At 44.8% G+C, this 21,597-nt stretch overlaps 2 protein-coding genes across 2 annotated transcripts; one reads left to right on the forward strand and one right to left on the reverse strand.

Annotated features, from left to right (window-relative positions):
• Positions 1-997: 997 nt before the first annotated feature.
• On the reverse strand, positions 998-9,627 carry LOC123582187 (transmembrane and coiled-coil domain-containing protein 5B-like). Its single transcript, XM_045448446.1, has 12 exons — positions 9,517-9,627; positions 8,455-8,499; positions 7,562-7,711; positions 7,134-7,251; positions 6,757-6,807; positions 6,159-6,227; positions 4,736-4,792; positions 4,188-4,247; positions 3,522-3,586; positions 2,788-2,863; positions 2,460-2,503; positions 998-1,390 (listed from the first exon to the last, which is right to left on the reverse strand). The coding sequence occupies exons 2-12, from the start codon at positions 8,487-8,489 to the stop codon at positions 1,192-1,194; spliced, it is 924 nt and encodes a 307-aa protein (XP_045304402.1). The 5' UTR covers positions 8,490-8,499; positions 9,517-9,627; the 3' UTR covers positions 998-1,191.
• A 6,477-nt stretch (positions 9,628-16,104) lies between these two features.
• Positions 16,105-21,144, forward strand: LOC123583651 (the record flags this gene model as incomplete). Its single annotated transcript, XM_045450802.1, is given in 2 exon segments — positions 16,105-16,457; positions 16,791-21,144. Coding segments are annotated over 2 exon segments (4,707 nt in total), but the record flags the coding sequence as incomplete, so codon positions are not given.
• Positions 21,145-21,597: the final 453 nt, after the last annotated feature.

Consider the following 21,597-nt stretch of genomic DNA (forward strand, 5'->3'; position numbering starts at 1 on the left):
AAGGAATGCTAATCGGACTTACTAGACCTCATAAAGAGAATTGTCCCAAAATGACAACTGATCCATCTTTCTGCTTCAACTCGCTGATCATGCTCCTGCCCTTTTTGGAGACGCCCGCTGAAATGCAAAGAGCTTTTATATGGCCACAAGAGGGTGCTGTTGATCAGTTTTTCATTTTTTAGGAGCCAGTCTGAGACCATTCACCCTCTCCTCCCCAGACCTCAAAAAGAAAAGGTGGGACAGGGTCAGGTCTATAGTCAAAGCAAACATACAGTGTATCTCTTCCATCCCAACATTGCCCTGCAAATGAAGTTCAGTTAAAGCCTGTATCAAGAATAGTCTTGAAAGGACAAGCGGTCACCAAAAAGCAAGAGCCTGAGGACTGCATACAAGAAAGGAGATGCCAAAGGCACGAGAGGAACATGAGGAAGAAGGTAGGTGTAGCTGTCTCAGGTCCAGAGGGATCGGAGGAGACATTATGGGTGAGACGGCATTTGAATGAGGATTTGAATGACAGGTAGGTGCAAAATCGTGTTTGGCTGATTTTATACACTACTTTCATAGGTCACTTGAACTTTAGGGTAATTTTCTTCTCAATTGAGAATGAGTAACTGTGTGTGTACATGAAAAAAAAAAAAAAAGAGGTCAGCTTTCCAGGACATCCCACTCCTATAATATATAGCATAATATAAAAATAAAAGAACTTTAGGAAGGACAATGTGTTGTTAAACTATGGAATGAAAGCAAGCCTTATATCCACCTCCTGATTTCTTGTTGAAGGGCCTTTGTGCCCACCCCAGAGGGAGTGTAGAATGTCACAAATGAAGGCATGATTTTTTTCTCTGTTTTCTTTAATATGGAGCAGAGAATGGAAGTACTGGTGGAGGGGAGTTTCTTAACTCTGAGTGCAACTTTTCTCAAAACGCCGGTGGAAACTGAATGTCTTAAGGAGGCCCCCAGACTCACAGACCAAATTCACAGACCCAACACAGTGAACTCTTGTCAAACATATTCTTTATTCGAAAGAGAGCCACTCCAAAGGGAAAGTAAGGGAAGAGAATGAAATGAAGAGGTCAGATGTCCAAGTCAAGGTTCCCACTTCCTTCTTGTCCCGTCCTTGCTTGACACGGGACTGCAGCCATGTCCCCCTCTCCACTGGGTGTGGTGTGGAGCCCCCCACATCACTTCCGACTAATGTGGTAGAACTTCTTCCACCTCTAGAGTGAGGAAAGGAAGTAAGACCTCCCTCAGCCTCTTCAGGGTGTCCCTGCTGATTACCATGGGTAGGACATCCACAAGAAGGTCTGGGTTAGTGTACTGCAGGTGGAAAAGCACATAGCCCAGCAGCCTAATGAAGATCATGACCATGAAGACACCACACCTGAAATGTCTGCAAAGAGACATTCTTGGTTAGTGTGGGGGAAAGAGACAGCCCACGATCCAACTATAGGAGGTGAAGCTTACACTCATAAATAACTGGTGAATTGCTTTCTTTGGGAAAAACTGATGGGGAATGGAGACACAGAGGATGAGGGTAGGGGATAGGTGATGGCAGAAAAAGATTGATGTAGCAGTTAGGAGTTTCATATGGCTCTCCTGATAAGTAAGCCCTCCAACAGAATAGATGTCCATATAGAAAAGCTGGAGATGCAAAAGGAGATTTTCCAGGTACTACATATGAGGCAGGCCTTTTGGGGTTGTCAGAAAATGTTCAGGACTGTCACACATGACCGGTGGCCTTCTTGAGGTCTACTATAGTAAGCCGTTCTAGAACTTGAAATGGGATTGGACATCTCTGACATTAACATCCAGGCAAAATCATTAGGACAGGTTTTTCTTTCAAGTGTCAAAAGAGGCTAAGTTAAACAATACAAGATGTGCATGTGTGTGTGTTTTCTTGTGTGCTCCCAAGAAAATTTTGCACTGAAATCTAAGGCCTTCAGTCTTCAACTACATTGAAATGTCATAAATTGAAGCTCTTCCTTAAAGTGTCACATGGAACATTTCAGAGTTAGTCTCCTTGTTTCAAAAATTAAAAAAGAAATGGCACAGAGGGTTCAGGTGACTTTTGTTTTCTAAAATTTTACAGTCTACAGTAAGAGAACTGAGAAAATTAATGCACCCTGAACTGTTGTTCCAGCAAAGAGTATAGCAGAGATTATCAGGTTCAGGACCTGAAAAATAGAAAGGGGTCATACCAAGGACCATAAGAACAGGAATTCAAAGTAAAATGCAACCTACAGTCTTCATCTTGAAGAAATAGCTTCTTTTTCACCCACCAAGTTCTGCATAACCTGGTATTGAGGAAGGAAGGAAGGGCTGGAAGAAATTTGGAACTGCCTGATGTTTTCTGGTTGGTGGGTGTAGTTATCCTTGTTCCTTCTGTCCTGACCAAGTCACTCGCTTCTACAGAGTGAATGGAGCCTAGACTACCTAAAAATCAAGATTCTACCACTTACCTGTACCAAAAGATTCTCTTCTGTTTCTTAATGATGGTCTTCTCCTATGGGAAGCAATAAAAGCCACAGCTGTGCCTGTCCATGTAGTCACAGAGAGGCAGTGTAGTGGGGTGACTAAGAGCCACCCAGGAGTCAGGGGTCAGGCTACCTGGATCTGAATCCTGACTGCCACTTCCTAGCTGCCATAAGTGCAGCACAAGGTACCAAGCTTCATTATGTCCTAACTCTAGGTTTATTAAAAAGGGGAAGGGATGTGGGGAGCAGGGAGAGAGAAGCCAGGGGAGGAAGGGATAAAATAAAACTCCAGTTTGGGACACGGAAGACATACCATGTTGCTTTGGATGGTCTCTACCAGAATTGACCCAGGTTTCAGTATTTGGGAGGAGTTGTTCTGGGCTTTGAATCTGGGCGAAAAAGATCAGATCCAGGAATGATATTATATAATCTGAGAGACTGGTGAAAGGTGCTTTTCTAAGTCATACGACATCTATAATTTATTTCCTAGATTCTTGATAACATTCACAGTGTTCAACATTCAAAACTCATAACTGTTCAACATACAAAGAACCAGGGAAATGTGGTCCATTTTCAAGAAAAAAGACAATCAATGAAAAATAACCCTGTCATAACTCTGACGTTGGGTTGAAACTGCAAAGTCTCACACATGTATGGTTGCCTGACTTAGAAAACAAGGCACCACTGAAATTGATGTTCTCTGAAATAAATGGTGCTGGGTCATTTGGCTATCCACACAGAAAAACGTGATCTTGATCTCTACCCCACACTATAGATAAAAAACAAATTCCAGATGAATGCAAATCTAAATGTAAAAGGTAAAATAGTAAAAAAATTCTAGGGCAAAGCATAGAAAAATAGTTTTATGACCTAAAGAAAGCACTAAGCAAAGAATAAAAACAACAACAACAACAAAAAAAAAAAACCACACACACACACACACACACACACACACACACACACAAACCCCAAAAACTGGCTTGAGAAACATTTTGCCCTTCAAAGACATCCTGGGGACTTATCAGGGACATCATTTTCTAAACTTACACTTCTTTTTCAAGAAGAAGCACCTCTTTTTCCTTTTCCATCTGTCTCAGAATTTCCTGGTATTTCTTCCCATGGAAATAAAAAAAAAAATTGTTATAATGAAGAATTCCCCTATATTTCAGTGCAATGTCACTGACGATTCTCCCAAGACTAACTCCTAATATTCCAAATGGTGCATGCATGAGTGTACACACACAAGTAGGGAAATGTTCTAATAAAAGTTGGGAGATACTGTGATTAGATGGATATGGATATATGTATGCATATATACATATATGTATATACACACACCATATACATATATATGTATATATATGTATATATGCACACACACACTCTTTGGATTCTGCTTGTATTCAAATCCCATCTCTGATGGTTACTAGTTGTGTTTCCATAGCACATTACCTAACTCCTCTAAACCCGTGTCCTCTTGATCATAATAATATCATCCCCATAGTTTTACTGGACAAGTTACCGGAGAAAAATACCGTATGTGCCAGTGCCTGACACAAAGTAAATCCTTAACATACACCTGTTTTGTTAGGGTTTCTATTGTATAAAAGGCATTCTTCCCTGTGGCAGATTTTATCCTAATGAGAAATTAAGGAGTCCACGGCTTTGGAGAAATTCTGCTTCTACTCTGACTTGCCCTTGCAGGTAGTGTACCTTTATGTAGAGGGCCTGGTCCTCACAGAGCTGATGCAAAGATTGGTAGTCGCCCTCTATCTAGAAAGAAAAGAAAATTAACAAATCTCATCAGAACCAAGCCTAGGCTGCTCCCTGGGACCCTAACTGGTACACTAGACATTTGTTACCTAGCAACCTGTTCCTTTAAGGGAAAACAAGCACATCACAGAGCAGTGATCTCATCACTCATGAGCAGGAATGGTGTAATTTTGAGGGGAAAAAAATGGTTTGCCCAGGTTGTTGAATGCCTATCAGGTAAAACAGGAGAAGTCTCAGGACACTTAGGTTTGGAATTCGACAATAGTATTCTGAGTATTAGAGGTAAAAGGATGTTTAAGAAATGGTAAAAGCAGAACTTCTAATATAAGCTCTCTTTCCCTTCACCTGCATGTGAATCAGAAATTTGTCTGCTGGATGTTCTTATTCCTCCCCATCCTCTGCCTCAAGCTGTCCTATTTCTAAGATCTTTGGGTTTCTCTCCCATTTATATCCTGGACAAAAACTCAGTGAGGAGACATTGCCTCTACCTTGAGCAGTTCCTTCTCTTGCTTTGCACAGGATTCTGTTGACTTTTGTAGCCTCACCTGGAACACAGCAGGAAGTTAATAGCATTCTTTTATGGAAAGCAAGTGGGTAATGGTCACCCTCTATCCAAACCAGCAGAAAATATGATAAAAATGACTATCATATATTGAGGGATTGAGGACATATTATAGCAGACTAGGATGGACACTATCGTCAGCCCTATTTGACACATGAGGAGACAAAATCAAGGAGAAATTAAGTGCTTAACTTTAATCATTTTAATTTTTTTAAGTTTTATTTTTTATTTATTGTGTGTGTGTGTGTGTGTGTGTGAGAGAGAGAGAGAGAGAGAGAGAGAGAGAGAGAGAGAGCAAATAGGGGAGGGGCAGAGAGAGACAGAATCCCAAGCAGGCTCTGCTATAAGCACAGAACCTGATGTGGGGCTCTAACTCATGAACCAATTGAGAGTCAAGTGCTTAACCGACTGAGCCACCCAGGAGCTCCAAGTGCTTAACTTTAAAAGTCACCCAGTGGCAGAGCTGACATTTAAGCATTGGTCATCTGACCACCCTGTCTCTGAGCCTTACCATCCTCCTTCCTCTAGCCCCACTGACCAAAGCTCCCTGGCCTCTTTCTCCTCTTTCTCCATAGCGAGTACTCACATGCTGTCTGAATCACAGAGCAAAAGAGAAAAACTGGGCAGTAGGGCTCTGGTATGGTGGTCTCAGCTAAATTGCCGTATTTGCCACATAAATCTGCAGAAGGCTTCCCAATAGGGTTTCTGTCCTCTATTGGGCATCCACTTCATGCATTCACTCAACAAATATTGTGCATCTAATATGTGACAGACACTGTTCGAGGAAATAGAGAAACAGGAGTGAATGACGTAGACAAAAACTGTTGCCTTCATTTGGTTTATCCTCTAATAGAAGAGAAAGATAAAGTGAATTTTAAAAATAAAACTTTTTTGGCCTATGAGCCATGGGTTGGAAAATAAGTTAGGGTTATTGACAATCTCTATATAATTATGGAAGTCAGCATTCTTATCCTACTTGAACATCTATATCTGTGTGTCATTTAGATCCTAAACTTCTCGGGAGTCCTGATGTGCATTCAGAACATGTGCTCTGTTGACTGACGGGTGACGAGCTCTCTGGAGCAACTTCCTCTGCTTGGATGACATTGCAGTGAACTCTGCAGTTACTTGACTAATTGTGTTGTGAATGTCCCATAAGCCATGAAGTAAAGTAGAGGGGACAGAAGACATTGGCACCTCTGATAAGCACACAGACATACCTGGGAGATGTATGGGGTCTTGGGGTCTCCCAAGACCTGGCCTGGGAGAGTCCTTGAAAGCAGTTCCTCCCCAAACCTAGAATTGACACACATCTCCCAGAAAATCCCTAGGTTTGTTTCTCTACTCACCTTCAGTTCTACCAACGTCTGCTTTAGGGCTTCTTTATCAAGGCCAGTGTTCTTAACTCTCCTTGAAATCTGAAATACCATTCCCAAAATTGTGGACTGAGTGACACAGACCTAAAAATCTGGGATAGTGGCAGACTTTGGGGTCTCAGGGCTAAGGAATGGCAGTTAATTAACTTAGATCTCAGATAGAAGCTTGATAGAAGAGTGTCTCCTTCTTGCTATGGGAGCTGTCTGACTCCAGGCTACTTGGATATACCTATCTGTTCCCATAAGCCATGAACATGGCTGCACAAGGAGGCAAGGAGGAAGAGAGGGAGAGGAAAGGGGGGGCAGAATCCTTTGGATATGGGGGGGGAGGGAAAATCTTTTCTCCTTCCACAGTCCCTTAGCTCTCTCCCCAGATCTGTAATCCCAGGGAACAAATGGGGCTGTGAATCAAAGAGACTCACTAAGAGATCCAGTATGTGGTAGAGGGGAGGGAACACACACATTTAGCTGGTTGCACCTTCTGGTCTTTCTGACTGAGGAGTTCAGGAGTTCAGATGATTCTGTCCGGATTCCTAAGAAATGAGCCTCTTTCAAGGGTGGCCCACCTTACCTTCTTCTGAAGCTCCACCACCTTCCTGCCTAGAACCTTGTTGCTTTTTTCCTGTGGAAAGGAAGAGGTAATGGGGTAAACGAGCTCTACTCTGGTACTTTCCCCTTCCCCCTTCTCTAAAATAGGGCTTAAGGATAAGTGCATGGAGGGGGAAAATTGCACTCTGGCCCCACTCAGAGGATCTGGGAACAAAGCCTGGGCCTGGGGCCCCCATGCCAAGCACTTCATTCTCAGAGCAAGAGCACTCTCTTAAACAGCTGTGATTTCTCCAGACACAGAAACAACCCTAGATGATGATCCTCTGGGAAAGAAAGAGAGAGCAGTGGCAGACTGCAAGCGAAATGCATCACATGATCCTTTTCTAGACACCTCCTTACCAGCTTTGCTGTCTCTGATTTCAGGTTCCTCAGGGCTTCCTCCTTCTCAGATACAATATGGTTCAACTCCTCCCTCTCGTTGGCTTGTCCTAGTGACAGGGCAATCTCTCTTTCCAGACTGAAAAACAGTCACCCAAGTGTGGGTCAGTCATAAGGAAGCCGCCAGCACCCTAGCCTAGGAGGCCACTGCCAAGGTCTCAGGGAACCAGAGAGATTGCCAAATGCACTGGCAATTCAATGTCAGCCTGATGTGGAAACATAATGCCAACATCTATACATAAAGGCTTCTGGGGGCGTCACAATTCATGCTTCAGAATTTAACACGCCAAGGTTTACTGAGAAAAAAGGAAACCTTCCTCCCACCTTCTTTATTCCAAGGGCCATTCAGTTGAGGAGAAACCCTTGCCTCACCAACTGCAGAGCCTGACCTTTGAATAGCTTCTTCTTTCTCTTGAATTTTTCTGAGAAGAACCTGATTTGCCTCATCCAGTCTCTGCAGGTCCTTTTCAAGGTCTAAGTTCAGGTAGTCAAGGTTTTGTTTTGTGACTTTTAATTTCAGTATTTCCATCATCTCCTGCCTATAGGAAAATTGTCTTAATTACTGAACTCAGGACAGGAAAACAGAGGGGCCCTAGGAAGATTTCCCTGGTAATCTCATTTATCCTCCCATCTTCTGGTGTTACTATGTCTAAGCAGCCCTGTGTTGTAATTTTCCATGATAAATTGATTTCTACAGTGTTTTGCATAAAATAAGTTCCTGGAGTCAAATCACAGTTTAATTTTAAATATTATAAATGGAACCCATTTAAACACAAAGCTTTTATAAGGCAGAAGAATTTTTTTTTTTTTTCATACAGGTAACTATGCTCCAACTTATTTAAAAAAATCTTACTTAGAGTGTGCAGAATCTAAGATATACCTATAAAGCATTTAAATATCTGTGAGGGAGAGGAATTTCTTCAGTTCCCTTTTGTTACAGGGAGTTTATTTTCTACCCCAGTCAAGTAGGCACACGGACCGGGTGGGGGGCAGGGATGGGAGTGGATCCTTTCTCCAAATAAGACTGGTTTGCTTTTTGAGTCATTAACCATTTCTAAAAACCCCATCATAGTATGAGGAAGTCCAAAGATCTGAAACCAAAGCCTTTTCTCCCCAGGAAGCCCCCGCCCCATCTCCCTCCCTCCCATCCAGGTTTGAGGAGATAATGTCCTGAACAATTGAGGTTTTCTTCCTTACTGGATTGCTGCAGAGACCCTTCCCATTGCAGATCCCCTACTGAACGTTTTAAATTATTATTATTATTATTATCCTCATTACTTACACATCATCCAGTGGGTCCTGTCCAACTTCTTCCATTGTGGGTTTCCTAAAATGTTAACACAAACATTTATTACAGAAACATAACCCCTAATGTTCAACATTGTAACATTGCCCCACACGGGCCCAGGAGGGAGCAGGCAAAAGTTTGACCAGGCAAGACAGAGCCAAGAAGAAACCCATGCCTTGTAGACCCCCCCTGCTTTCCTTGAAGCAGGAAAGCTTACTAAATTACTAAAGCAGGAAAGCTTACTAAATACTAAAGCAGGAAAGCTTACTGATTACTAAATTCCAGTAATTCAGATTGTGTTTTAACTTAAAATTGCCTAAACAAATCCCCCAAGAGCACAGAAATTTTTCTGTTTTCACAATTTTTCACATTTTGGCTACCTTTCCCTTTCTTGGACTACATTTTTCCAGTCACAGGTAAAGCACTAAAAGTACTCAAGCATAGGTCTAATGGCAAATGCACTGAGAGTTTATTTCTAACCCAGAACTCCAGGAAAACTTGGGAGGAAAAATTGATAGAGAAGAGCCAGAGGGTGCCATAAAGCTGGCTGCCTGAAATTTATGTCTATTGCCATCCTAGTTCTAACAAGCTCTAGATGTTACAGGCTGAGTTGATCTTAAAATAGCAGCAAAAACAGCAGCATGGACAACAGAATACTACTACCAGCAGGAAGAAACAAATATTGGGTTCTCAGGGATGGTGTCTCCTAACGACTGCCCCAAAAACGAAAGTTCAGGACTGAAACCAATCTAAGAAAAGTAGAGTTCCAAATTCCCCTCTCCTTTCATGCTCCATCTTCTCTTCCCTTCCCTTCCCTTCCCTTCCCTCCCCTCCCCTCCCCTCCCCTCCCCTCCCCTCCCCTCCCCTCCCCTTCTCTTCTCTTCTCTTCTCTTCTCTTCTCTTCTCTTCTCTCTAAAGCTTTTTGGCTTTAATTCTCTTTGTGATGCCTTCTCCTACCTCCTTCCCCTTTCATAGCCATCTTGCATTTTCATTTTTTTTAACTACTGTCTTGACACACAAGGCATGCCAGCCTTTGATGATGCCCTCTGAACTCACCGTTCTCTTCCCAAACGAGATTTCTTCAGTTCCCACTGAGATCTCCAACTGATTGTCAGAACTTTCAGAAAAGGTATGTCCTTGCTGATTGGGTTCTCCCCATATCACCAGACTCATCCTCTCCAGTAGGGTGGGGCAGCATGTCATAGTGGGTAGGGATAGGGGGTGGCCATAGCTCAACATCACCCCTGTAGGCAGCATGGGAGCAGAGTTCAGAACTTCAGGGCAGTTTCAGTCTCTTCCTACACAGCAATAAGATCTAGGAACACATTTCTGGACACGGGGTAAATCCCTGTGAAATGGGAATCAGCTCTATGGAACACATTTTTTCCTTTCCCCAAACCCCTGGGCCTAGTGGAAGTTGAGATCACTCTCATTTCTTTTCCTTCATCAACTCCTTGTGATACATGTGAGGGCTGCTACGCCCAAATCCAAATTATGCCTTTCTCTTTAATGAATCCAAGGGCTATGGGGTAGAAATGCTTGAGAGCAGGCCAGGAGGAATCAGAGATGTCTTATCTATGGGCCAGGAAAGCTCTCACTCCCACTGAATTGGATTCTTGGAGCTGCAAAACAAACTCCTTTATTTTCCCTCAACTGGCGCTGCCAAGACATTGGGAACAAAAGGTCTGATGTTTCAAAGATGGAGTATAGGGAGGTAGAGCAGGACGAAGGAAAGAGGAGTGTTGGGTCTGGAGACTTGAGTCCACTGCCTACTCCTTCAGAATTCCCTCCTCATTTTCTGTAAGTTACTGGAGCCCTGGATGGGATTTCCCACACCAGTGTCACTCTACTAAGCAATTCTGGATTCTCTGAGAGAGAAGAGGCAGTGTACAGAATTGGAGGTCAGTGAAGGTGTGTACTTGCATTTCAGATCTGTCCATTTCTGTCCCTTACACTCAATTCACTCCTCCATGATGTAAATGTAACCTTTTCCAGCTGCATCATACTAATCTCCAGTCCCTGGAAAGGCCTTATAGAACAGAACATACCACCGTGTCTCCAAGAAATATCTCCCATGCAATATCTGTCATAATCTTATCCATCCTTCTCAGCTCGCTTCAGATGCTGCTTCTACACCTTCCCAGATACCAAGCCCCCAGTCCCATGAGAATTAATCCCTCCAACCTCTGTTCTCCTCTTTTGGTATTTTATATTGTTTCTAGGAATGTGCATTACTGGTGTTTATCCCACAATTAGGCTGTAAACCCCTTGAGAGAGTGTATTTTAATCGGAGCCATTCTGATTTCCCTCCCCAGCTGAGCTCCAGGAGAACCATTTACACATAATTCAAAGGGAACGGTGCCCCTTGGAGTTGTTCAAGAAGAGGGCGGCTTAGAAAATGGAGAGTGGAAGGTAGGCTGAGTTAGGGACAGAAAGCACCTGAGTTTCATTCTGTCCTGGCACTTCACAGTTGTGTTACCTTAGGCAAGTTACTTGATCTCCCTGAGCCCAAGTCTTTTGACCTGTGAGATGGGCATTGCTCCTACTTCACAAAGTTGTGGTGGAGATTAAATGAAATAATATACGTGAAGCTCTTAAACCAGTGTGGCACTCAGGAGCACTTAATTCTCATCTGTTCTCCAACACTGTGCATGCTCCATTTTTCTGTCTCATATTACCTTTGCACATGGAATGATGCCAAATGATTTTAGAATAAATGAATGAATGAAGGACTCATTGCACTCCCTTTATCTAGAACAGGTGTTATCCTCCCTTTTCTTACACCTGAGAGATTCTCAACTGTACATCCTGATTAGCACACTGTTATTAACAGCACAGTGCACCATAGCAGAATTCTCAACAGAGGGCCATGCCCCCCCCCCCCCCCCCCCGCCCATGAGGCTGATCTACAATCATCAGTGATGTAATTTGAAAGCTCCTGCCAAATGTCTCAGGGCAGTAGTTACCTTGGCTGGAGAACCACTGATGAAGAACATATTCTCTACACCAAACTGCCACTCCCTTTTCTGTAAAGACACTGCACAAATTCCCCCTCTCCATGATCTCTTCCAACATGAATGCTTCTTAGCTTATTGCTCTAAGTAGACCACATGCACTTTGGAAGTGACTGTGTTTGCCTTTTTGCTTTGACACTAAGAAGCGAAAACATATTTGAAGCCCCAAATTTTCGTGACTATACTAGTCATCGTGGCCTTAGTCCTATTCCCTTAGTCCTATTCTCCTCTTCATTTTTCAAGTAGTGCTGATATTAAGTTATTTTCCACTATTTTGTGTTAAATCTATAGTTCCAGATGATACAGATGTAAGTAAACATAAATATGGACTTAATTAGGAATATAAATACTAGCAAATAGATAAAGATCTGAGAGGGCTAGTGTGTTTGGGTGGCATGGATAAGAACATTGGCTATGGCATCAGACCGAATTGACTTTGGATACCTGCTCCACCACTTCCCAGATGTGAGGTCTTCTTGGACAAGTTACTCAACCCCTTGGCCTTCAAGTTTCGAATTAAGAAAGTGTATTTGGATCATTCTGTGGCATATAAGATACTTTGAAAGTGTGGGTCTCCATAGATATAAACTTGTTTTTTTCTCCCACACCCCCAGATATAAACTTTTAAGAGTAGACACCATGTTTCTTTTTCCTTGGTTAATCTCCATGCAGTGTATAATCCGTGTACGTGAAACACTCACTTGGATATATACCTAAGTACTTTCTTCCTTGATATAGTTCCATTCACATTTTCCTAGCAAATAGAAAGAATAATATCATGTGTCATGATGACAAAGACTTTTTAACACCTCTTGTTTTTAAAATAAGTCTAAGGGGCGCCTGGGTGGCTCAGTCAGTTAAGCGTCCGACTTCAGCTCAGGTCACGATCTCGTGGTCCGTGAGTTCGAGCCCCGCGTCAGGCTCTGGGCTGATGGCTCAGAGCCTGGAGCCTGCTTCCGATTCTGTGTCTCCCTCTCTCTCTGTCCTTCCCCCATTCATGCTCTGTCTCTCTCTCTCTCAAAAATAAATAAACGTTAAAAAAAATTTTTTTAAATAAGTCTAAAAACAATCAGCTGTTTGGATTTCCTATGGCCCTCCCTTACACCTAGCAGTTACACTGGTAATGGCTCACCAGGGAGCTCTAAGCTTCAGGCTTAAGTAAACAAAGACTTGATGGCTTCTATTTACTGTTTTGAGTTCCGACTTTGTATTCTCAACAGCTTAGTTTTATTGAGAACAGCTCCTTTTTTCTTCCAGTACCTGAGGCTATAGAGGAGACCTATGCTAATTTACATGCCTGCAGAATTCAGTTTTAACCTTTTCATTAGAAATCCCACAAGTCAGAAGGGTTTGTGTTATTATGTTATTTTCGTTTTCTACAAATATCACATCATGGCAAGACAAATTGTTGCAGTGTCAGGAATTAACTCTGTTTTCTGATTAAGAAGAATTAGTTTTCAATCAGTGGGTTGTATATCTGGAAGAAGGCCAAAAATTTAGATTTAATATGTGTTTTAAAGACCTTACATTCTTTGCTTTCCATACAAATATGTAAAAAATTTAATCTTTTGAGACTTAAAAAAATTTTTTTTAATTTATTTTTGGGAGAGAGAGAGCGCATGCACAAGTGCATGCACGCAAGCGGGGGAGGGGCAGAGAGAGGGGGATAGAGTATCTGAAGGGGGTTCTGCTCTGACAGCAGTGAGCCCAACAAGAGGCTGGAACTCAGGAGCCATGAGATCATGACCTGAGCTGAAGTCGGGCTCAACTGACCAAATCACCCGGGATTCCCTAATCTTTTGAGATTTAGTTGAGAGCCATTTATTTTGCATTTTGTATAACATTAAGACTAAGTTGTCAATCAAAACTAATAAAATAAAAATTTCCTACATCATAAGAGAGAGTTGTTTAGAAAGTAACAGAATTGTACAATTGGTCATCAAAGGTTGTAATACTTGGGTGGAAATATAATGAGTGGCATCATCATCAAAAAAGAAAAATATCCCTTTCAATCCACCATGATAAAAAAAAACTTTTCTCATGATATCCTTACTATCTGGGATAGGTATACCTACTAAGAATTCCTGGATTATTTGTAAGACACTGAGTCATTTAAGATAAAAATAATGACAACATAGGATTCTTGAAAACTCTAAAACCTGCTTTATACTCTGTAATGCAACCTATGATAGGGTGTGTTGAAAGTTTTGCTGGTGTACTGCTTTTTGTATTCAGTGGATTCACTGAAAAAATGAACAATTCAGTTAGTTTTAGGTGTGGTCTAGTAATTTATGTTCAGCAACAAACCTTTTTAACAACAAAATAATTCATATGTAAGCAATAATCATATACACTGTCGGCGGGATGCAAATTGGCACAATAACCATGGAAAACAATTTAGAGAAAACATCCACTTTGGCAAAACCACTTTTGGAAAACTGTAAATGGCAGAACAGAACATGCACCCATCCTACTCGCCAGTAATCTCACTACACAGCATACTCTAAAAAGAAAACCTCTTGCACATATACCCCAGGAGAGAATGTACAATAATTTTTACACAGCAGTGTTAATAGCAAAACACTAGAAGCAATCCAAATGTCCAACAACAGTAGAATGGAGAAATAAGTTGTGATATACAGCAGAGGAAATAATATACTATTATACTCAATAACATTGTAGAATCTCCTGAACATAATAGTATAGACTTTTTTTAGTTTATTTTATTTTGAGAGACAAAGAGAGTGAGTGAGCAGGGGAGGGACAGAGAGAGAGAGAGAGGGAAAGAGAATCCCAAGCAGGCTCCTCGGGGCTCGAACTCACCAACCGCGAGACAGTGACCTGGGCGGAAACCAAGAGTCCAAAACTTAACGGACTCAGCCACCCAGGCACCCCTTGAAAGGAACAATCCAAATAACAGCCCTACCTTAGTTTAAAGCTAGGTTCTCTTTTCTGTTTATTATGGATCTTTGATAAGAAATACAATTGCTGAGAAGTCTGTTTTGCTTGCTGTTTGCTATGAGCATTGTGAGACCTTTCCTGAATGTAACCCGCTGTGTAGTAGAATGGGTTGTAAACCTTCCTAAATGTAATGGAATGAGTAGTTGTACTTAAACTAACTGGCGTCTCTCGCTTCTGTAATCTTGCTTGTTTAACACATTCCTCACCTATCCCCTTCCCCTTTTTTTTCTCTCTCTCCCACCACAAGTAACAGACAAAGGACGCCCAGTCAGAAAACCACAAATGTCCTTACTTTAGAATTTACCTATCAGGACCCTCACTCACCTATGCTGTTTGTCCCTGTCTATAAAAACCCTATACCAACTCTGATCGGGGCCTCTGTGTGTCACCGGCAACGAGTGCGCAGAGGTCCAGGTTCGAACCTGCAATAAACGACCCTTGCCGCTTGGCTTTGACTCACGACTCTGGTGGTCTTTTGTGGGAGGTTTTAGAACATCGGGCATTACATTTGGAGGTCCCACCGAGATCTCCCCCGAGCTCACCAGACTTCTGATCAATGGGTCGTATCTGATTCCGATCGGTAAGTAAGCCGGCTCTAACGTTCTTCCTTTTCTCTCTAATCTGTGCTTCTTCTCTGGAGAACCGGTTCTGTCTGGAAGCTGGTGTGACCCTGGCGGACGCGCTATAGGGCACCCAGCCGGGGTCAGTTGGAGACGTCCACTGACATCTGGGGCTCTTTGGCCCATCTGAGGACCAGGTTGGTCCATCTGGGGCTGTTTGGCCCATCTGGGGCTGTTTGGCCCATCTGAGGACCAGGTTGGTCCATCTGGGGCTGTTTGGCCCATCTGGGGCTGTTTGGCCCATCTGGGACCAGGTCGGTCCATCTGGGGCTCCTTGGCCCATCTGGATTCTTTTCTGGGGGCTGTTTACGCCCAACGCGCCTGCGAACTAAATACTTTCATTTTCTTTATGAACCTCCAGAGTGCTAAAAATATCTCTAGGCGTCTAAAAAAAAAAGAAGAAAAACCATCTAGGCATGCCAATTATTACCGGTATTTTGATGTGATGTATGTCTGTGTGTCTGTCTGTTGAATGGAATGATTGTTGGGAGTCAGGGGCACGCGCCTGACTTACCCTATGTGTAGTCCCACAGCATAAGCTACGGGATTCGAGTGGGCTCTAACCCGATTTCCGCGGTGATCCTCATACGGCTTAAGGCGGTCAAAATCTCTTTGATCCGAGCAGGGGTCAAAATCTCTTTGATCCGAGCAGGGGGTTTATACCTGCCCGCCCATGCTAAGAGGCACCTAAGTTCCCGCGAGGGACGCGGACGGGCGAGTACGCGAGTGCTTCTTTGTCAGTCTAAAGAGTGCTTCTTTGTCAGTCTAAATGTATTGTCACCCCGGGGCCCTTGTAAATACCGCCGTAACCCTCTCTGTCGGGCTAGCCAAGAAAGTTGGAACCGCTGCGAAAGATTTTTGTTAGTTCTTGCTTTTCTTTCATAGGTCGGATGTTTTATTGGAATTAAGTGTTTTCTCGGCTGATCAGAATTAATTATTCCATCCTTTGTTTCTCTCTCCTCCTTTCTCAGCTCCCTGCGGCTTTCCTTCCTGCCCCCTGGCCAGCGGTGCCCCCCCCTTTCTCCTCTCCTCTTCCTCAGAATTATAATATGGGCCAAACGCAGAGCACCCCTCTCTCCCTCCTCCTCGCCAATTTCAGGGACGTAAAAGCTAGAGGACACAGCTTAAGCCTAGACATTCACAAAAGGAAGTTAATTACCTATTGCCGCTCTGAATGGCCCACCTTTGGGGTTAATTGGCCTACAGAGGGAACCTTCTGCCTCCCTGTGGTCCTTAAAGTAAAATCAAAAATTTTCCTACCAGGGAAAGAAGGTCACTCGGATCAGATTCCCTATATTCTGGTGTGGCAAGATTTAGTAGAAAACCCTCCTCCTTGGATGGCCTCTTCCTTAATAGCAGAGTCATGCCAAATCCTAGCGGCTAAACCTATCAGCCCTCCCAAGTCGCCAACTCCAGCTGCACCCCCTGTTCTCCCCGACAGCCAAGATTTGCCTTTTCTCGACCCTCCCCCTTACCAGGTTCCTCCTCGCATTCCGCAAGCTGCCCCTATCCCTGCTGCGCCGGCAGAGCCTCCCGTAGCCCAGCCCATAGGAGAACTGGAGAATAGGGAGGCTCAACCCGCGCCCATGCCTAATGGGGGCGAAGTCCAAGGGCCGGCCGGACATACCCGTAGGCGGGCCCCACGTGAGCCAGGACTTCGCCTTCCTGACTCCACCGTAGCTTTACCCTTACGGGAAATAGGGCCTCCCGATGATACGGGGAATCCCTGACTCCAATATTGGCCCTTCTCTACTAGTGACCTATATAACTGGAAAACCCAGAATGCCCGATTTTCTGACAACCCTAAAGATTTAATAAGTCTCTTAGACAGCGTTATGTTTACTCACCAACCCACCTGGGATGATTGTCAGCAGCTCCTCCGAATCCTGTTCACTACCGAGGAGCGAGAAAGAATTCAATTGGAAGCAAGAAAGCTGGTTCCTGGGGATGACGGCCAACCCACTGCTAACCTTGATCTCATTAACGCAGCTTTTCCCTTGACCCGACCCCCACAGGATGGCTGGGACTACAACACGGCAGAAGGTAGGGGACGGCTGCGCATTTATCGCCAGACTCTAATGGCGGGTCTCCGGGCTGCTGCACGCAAGCCCACTAATTTGGCAAAAGTGTATTCAATAATACAAGGTAAGACAGAGAGCCCTGCCGCTTATTTAGAAAGATTAATGGAAACCTTCAGACAGTATACCCCCATGAACCCCGAGGCCCCCGAAAATCAAGCTGCTGTTGTAATGGCCTTTGTAAATCAAGCAGCCACTGATATTAAAAAGAAACTCCAGAAGCTAGAGGACCTGGAGGGAAAACAGATTCAGGACTTACTCCGCATTGCCCAGCGTGTCTATAATAATAGAGAGACTCCAGAGGACAGGCAACTTAAAGCCACCGAGAAAATGACCAAAGTCCTGGCTACTGTTGTCCAAAAGCCCCTGGATAAACACCAGCCCCTAGATAAGGACCAATGCGCCTATTGCAAAGAAAAAGGCCACTGGGCTCGAGCATGCCCTAAAAAGAAAAAGCCACATCATGGACAAAAACCGTGGCCGCCAAAAACCACACCCGCCCTCTTCACTCAAGATGCAGAATAGGGGGGACGGGGTTCGGATCCCCTCCCCGAACCTAGGGTAACGCTACAAGTGGAGGGGAACCCAGTTCAATTCTTAGTCGACACAGGGGCACAACATTCGGTCTTGATCAGACCCCATGGAAAAATCTCTGAAAAATCTTCCTGGGTCCAAGGGGCTACTGGAATAAGAAAATATCCCTGGACCACCCAGAGAACTGTGGACCTAGGAAATGGAAAGGTCACCCATTCCTTCCTAGTCATCCCTGACAGCCCGTGCCCCTTATTAGGAAGAGACTTACTCACTAAAATGGGGGCCCAGATTCATTTTACGCCAGGGGGCCCCCAAGTGACTGGTCCGCACAACCAACCCATTACCATACTTACTCTAAGATTAGAAGATGAATATCGACTCCATCAAGGGCCACCCTCACAAAGTCAAAACATAGAGCCCTGGCTCCAGCAGTTTCCAGAAGCATGGGCTGAAACCGGGGGTATGGGGTTGGCTAAACATCGCCCAGCTCTATTCATAGAGCTGAAGCCGGGGGCAGATCCAGTCCGGGTCCGACAATACCCGATGTCAATGGAGGCCAAAAAGGGCATCACACCACATATCCGTCGCCTCCTAGACTTAGGCATCTTGCGTCCCTGCCATTCAGCCTGGAACACCCCCCTGCTGCCCGTACGAAAATCTAACAGTGCAGACTACCGTCCGGTACAAGACCTGAGAGAAGTTAACTGCCGAGTCATGGACATACACCCAACAGTACCCAACCCCTATACCCTCCTAAGTGCCCTCAGTCCAGAAAAACAATGGTATACGGTCCTTGATTTAAAAGATGCTTTTTTCAGCCTGCCTCTGGCCCCCAAAAGCCAAGAGCTCTTCGCCTTCGAGTGGTCAGACCCTGAGAGAGGCATAAATGGGCAACTCACCTGGACCCGGCTCCCCCAAGGATTTAAAAACTCACCCACCTTGTTCGATGAGGCACTCCACGAGGATCTGGGTGAGTACCGGAATCAAAACCCTGAAGTGACTCTCTTGCAGTACGTTGACGATCTTTTAATCGCCGCTGAGACTGCCGAAGCTTGCTTGCAAGGCACCAAAAATCTCCTCCGGACACTTGGTGCCCTGGGGTACCGGGCTTCAGCAAAGAAAGCCCAAATTTGCAGATCCGAGGTAACCTACTTGGGGTATCTGTTAAGGGAAGGCCAACGATGGCTCACTGATGCACGGAAGGAAACTGTTCTCCGCATCCCCCGACCCACGACCCGAAGGCAGGTAAGAGAGTTCCTGGGATCGGCCGGGTTCTGCCGCTTGTGGATACCTCGGTTCGCCGAGATGGCCAAGCCTCTTTACTTGGTCACCCGAGAACAGGCGCCCTTTGAGTGGACAGAGGAAACTGAGCAGGCTTTCCAGCAAATTAAACTCGCCCTGTTGTCGGCACCAGCCTTAGGGCTCCCCGATGTCTCCAAACCCTTTCATCTCTTCGTAGATGAAAATAAAGGGGTAGCCAAAGCAGTGCTGACGCAACTCCTTGGCCCATGGCCCAGGCCCGTTGCCTATCTTTCAAAAAGACTGGACCCAGTAGCGGCTGGCTGGCCCCCTTGCCTCCGTATGATCGCTGCTACAGCTCTAATGGTAAAGGATGCTGATAAGTTAACTATGGGACAAGAGTTACATATCACAACCCCTCATGCCATAGAAGGAGTCCTCAAACAACCTCCTGACCGATGGATTAGTAACGCCCGACTGGTTCACTACCAGGGACTATTATTAAATCCCCTCAGAATCATTTATGCTCCCACCCGAACACTAAACCCTGCCTCCCTGTTACCAGACCCGGACTTAGATACCCCTCTCCATGACTGCACTGAGATATTGGCACAGGTTCATGGAGCTCGGGAAGATTTACAGGATCATCCGCTGCTGGACGCTGAAGTTACCTGGTTCACTGACGGCAGCAGCTTTATACATCAGGGTCAAAGGTACGCGGGGGCGGCAGTCACAACTGAAACTGAGACTGTTTGGGCAGAGCCTTTGCCAGCTGGCACCTCTGCCCAACGGGCTGAACTTGTGGCCTTAACTAAGGCACTGACTTTGGGAAAAGACAAGAGACTAAATGTGTACACCGATAGCAGATATGCTTTTGCTACGGCCCACATACATGGAGCAATATACAGAGAGAGGGGACTGTTAACTGCAGAGGGGAAAACCATCAAAAACAAAGAAGAAATATTGGCTCTTCTAAAGGCACTCTGGCTGCCTAAACGACTAGCCATCATACATTGCCCAGGCCACCAAAAACCGATCACACTGGTGGCCAGAGGAAATAATCTGGCTGACCAGGTGGCCCGACAGGTGGCCTTACAGGTGGACTGTGCTTTAATGACCACCCTACCAGACCCCGGTCCAGCTAGTTTACCAGAAAGTCCCACCTACACTAAAAAAGACCTAGACTGGATCCAAAAATTGCCTATGACTCAGTGCCTTAACGGGTGGTGGAGAGCAGCGGACTGTAACATAATCCTCCCAGAGGAAATGGGAAATAAAGTCTTATCCAAAATGCACCGAGCCACTCATATGGGCACGAGAAAAATGCAAGACTTAATAAGACATGCTAGGATCACCATCAAAGACTCTAGGACAAAAATCGAACAGATAGTTACTAGCTGTAAAGCTTGTCAACTAACCAACGCCACCAACCACGGGAAAAACCCTGGCTCCAGAACTCGTGGAACCAGGCCGGGAGCCTATTGGGAAGTAGACTTCACCGAGGTAAAGCCTGGAAAATATGGATACAAATATTTGCTAGTGTTTATAGATACCTTTTCAGGATGGACAGAGGCCTTCCCCACCAAGCATGAGACTGCGCAGGTAGTAGCAAAGAAGATGTTGGAAGACATCATGCCCAGGTATGGATTCCCTACCCTAATAGGATCAGACAACGGACCAGCATTCATTTCAAAGGTAATACAAGGGATAGCGCAGTTTATTGGGGCCGATTGGAAACTACATTGTGCATATAGACCCCAAAGTTCAGGACAGGTAGAAAGAATGAATAGAACCCTAAAAGAGACCCTAACCAAATTGACCATGGAGACTGGCGCTAACTGGGTAGTCTTACTCCCCTACGCTCTGTTCAGGGTGCGGAATTCCCCTTACAAACTTGGATTAACCCCCTTTGAAATCATGTATGGAGTGCCCCCCCCTATAATTCCCAACCTGCAGTCTAATGTGTTAACTGAATTTGATGATCATGAACTTCTTATTTCCCTGAGGGAACTCCAGCACACCCACCAGGAAGTTTGGCCCAGATTGAGAGCCATTTATGAGAACGGGCCCCCTCCCGAGCCGCATCACTACCGACCCGGAGATTGGGTATACGTGCGGAGACACCAGCAAGAGACCCTCCAACCACGGTGGAAGGGACCCTATATTGTGATCCTAACCACACCCACTGCTCTCAAAGTCGACGGAATTGCTACCTGGATCCATTACACCCACGCCCGACCAGCTGATACCTTTGCGGTTCAAAAAGACTTCGTACCGGAAGCCAACACCGCCTGGACGGTTGACCAGAGTAAGACTCATCCTTTAAAATTGACTCTGCGTCGAAAACCTGACCCCGAAAACCGGCTAAGACCAAAGGCCTGGGTGTCCCATACCAGGACTGTTGTAGCAACTCCGGACCTACAATGATCGGAGGAACCCTCATTAGCGTACTCCTGCTCACCTCCTACGGACTGATAAGCATTGCAAGTAACCCCCATACACCCTATACTTTAACCTGGGAAATTACTAACCTAGAAACCCATGAAATATATAATGTCACCACTAAAACAGATGTCCCCCTGAATACCTGGTGGCCAGATTTATATTTTAATCTAGAAAAAGTCAGTCCGTTAGAAGATATGGGAGGGGGTGAGTGGAAAAAGAAACAGCGAAGGGTGTCAATCAGTAGAA

The sequence above is a fragment of the Leopardus geoffroyi genome, chromosome B3 (assembly GCF_018350155.1).
Source record: "Leopardus geoffroyi isolate Oge1 chromosome B3, O.geoffroyi_Oge1_pat1.0, whole genome shotgun sequence".
In the NCBI taxonomy this organism is placed as follows: domain Eukaryota; kingdom Metazoa; phylum Chordata; class Mammalia; order Carnivora; family Felidae; genus Leopardus; species Leopardus geoffroyi.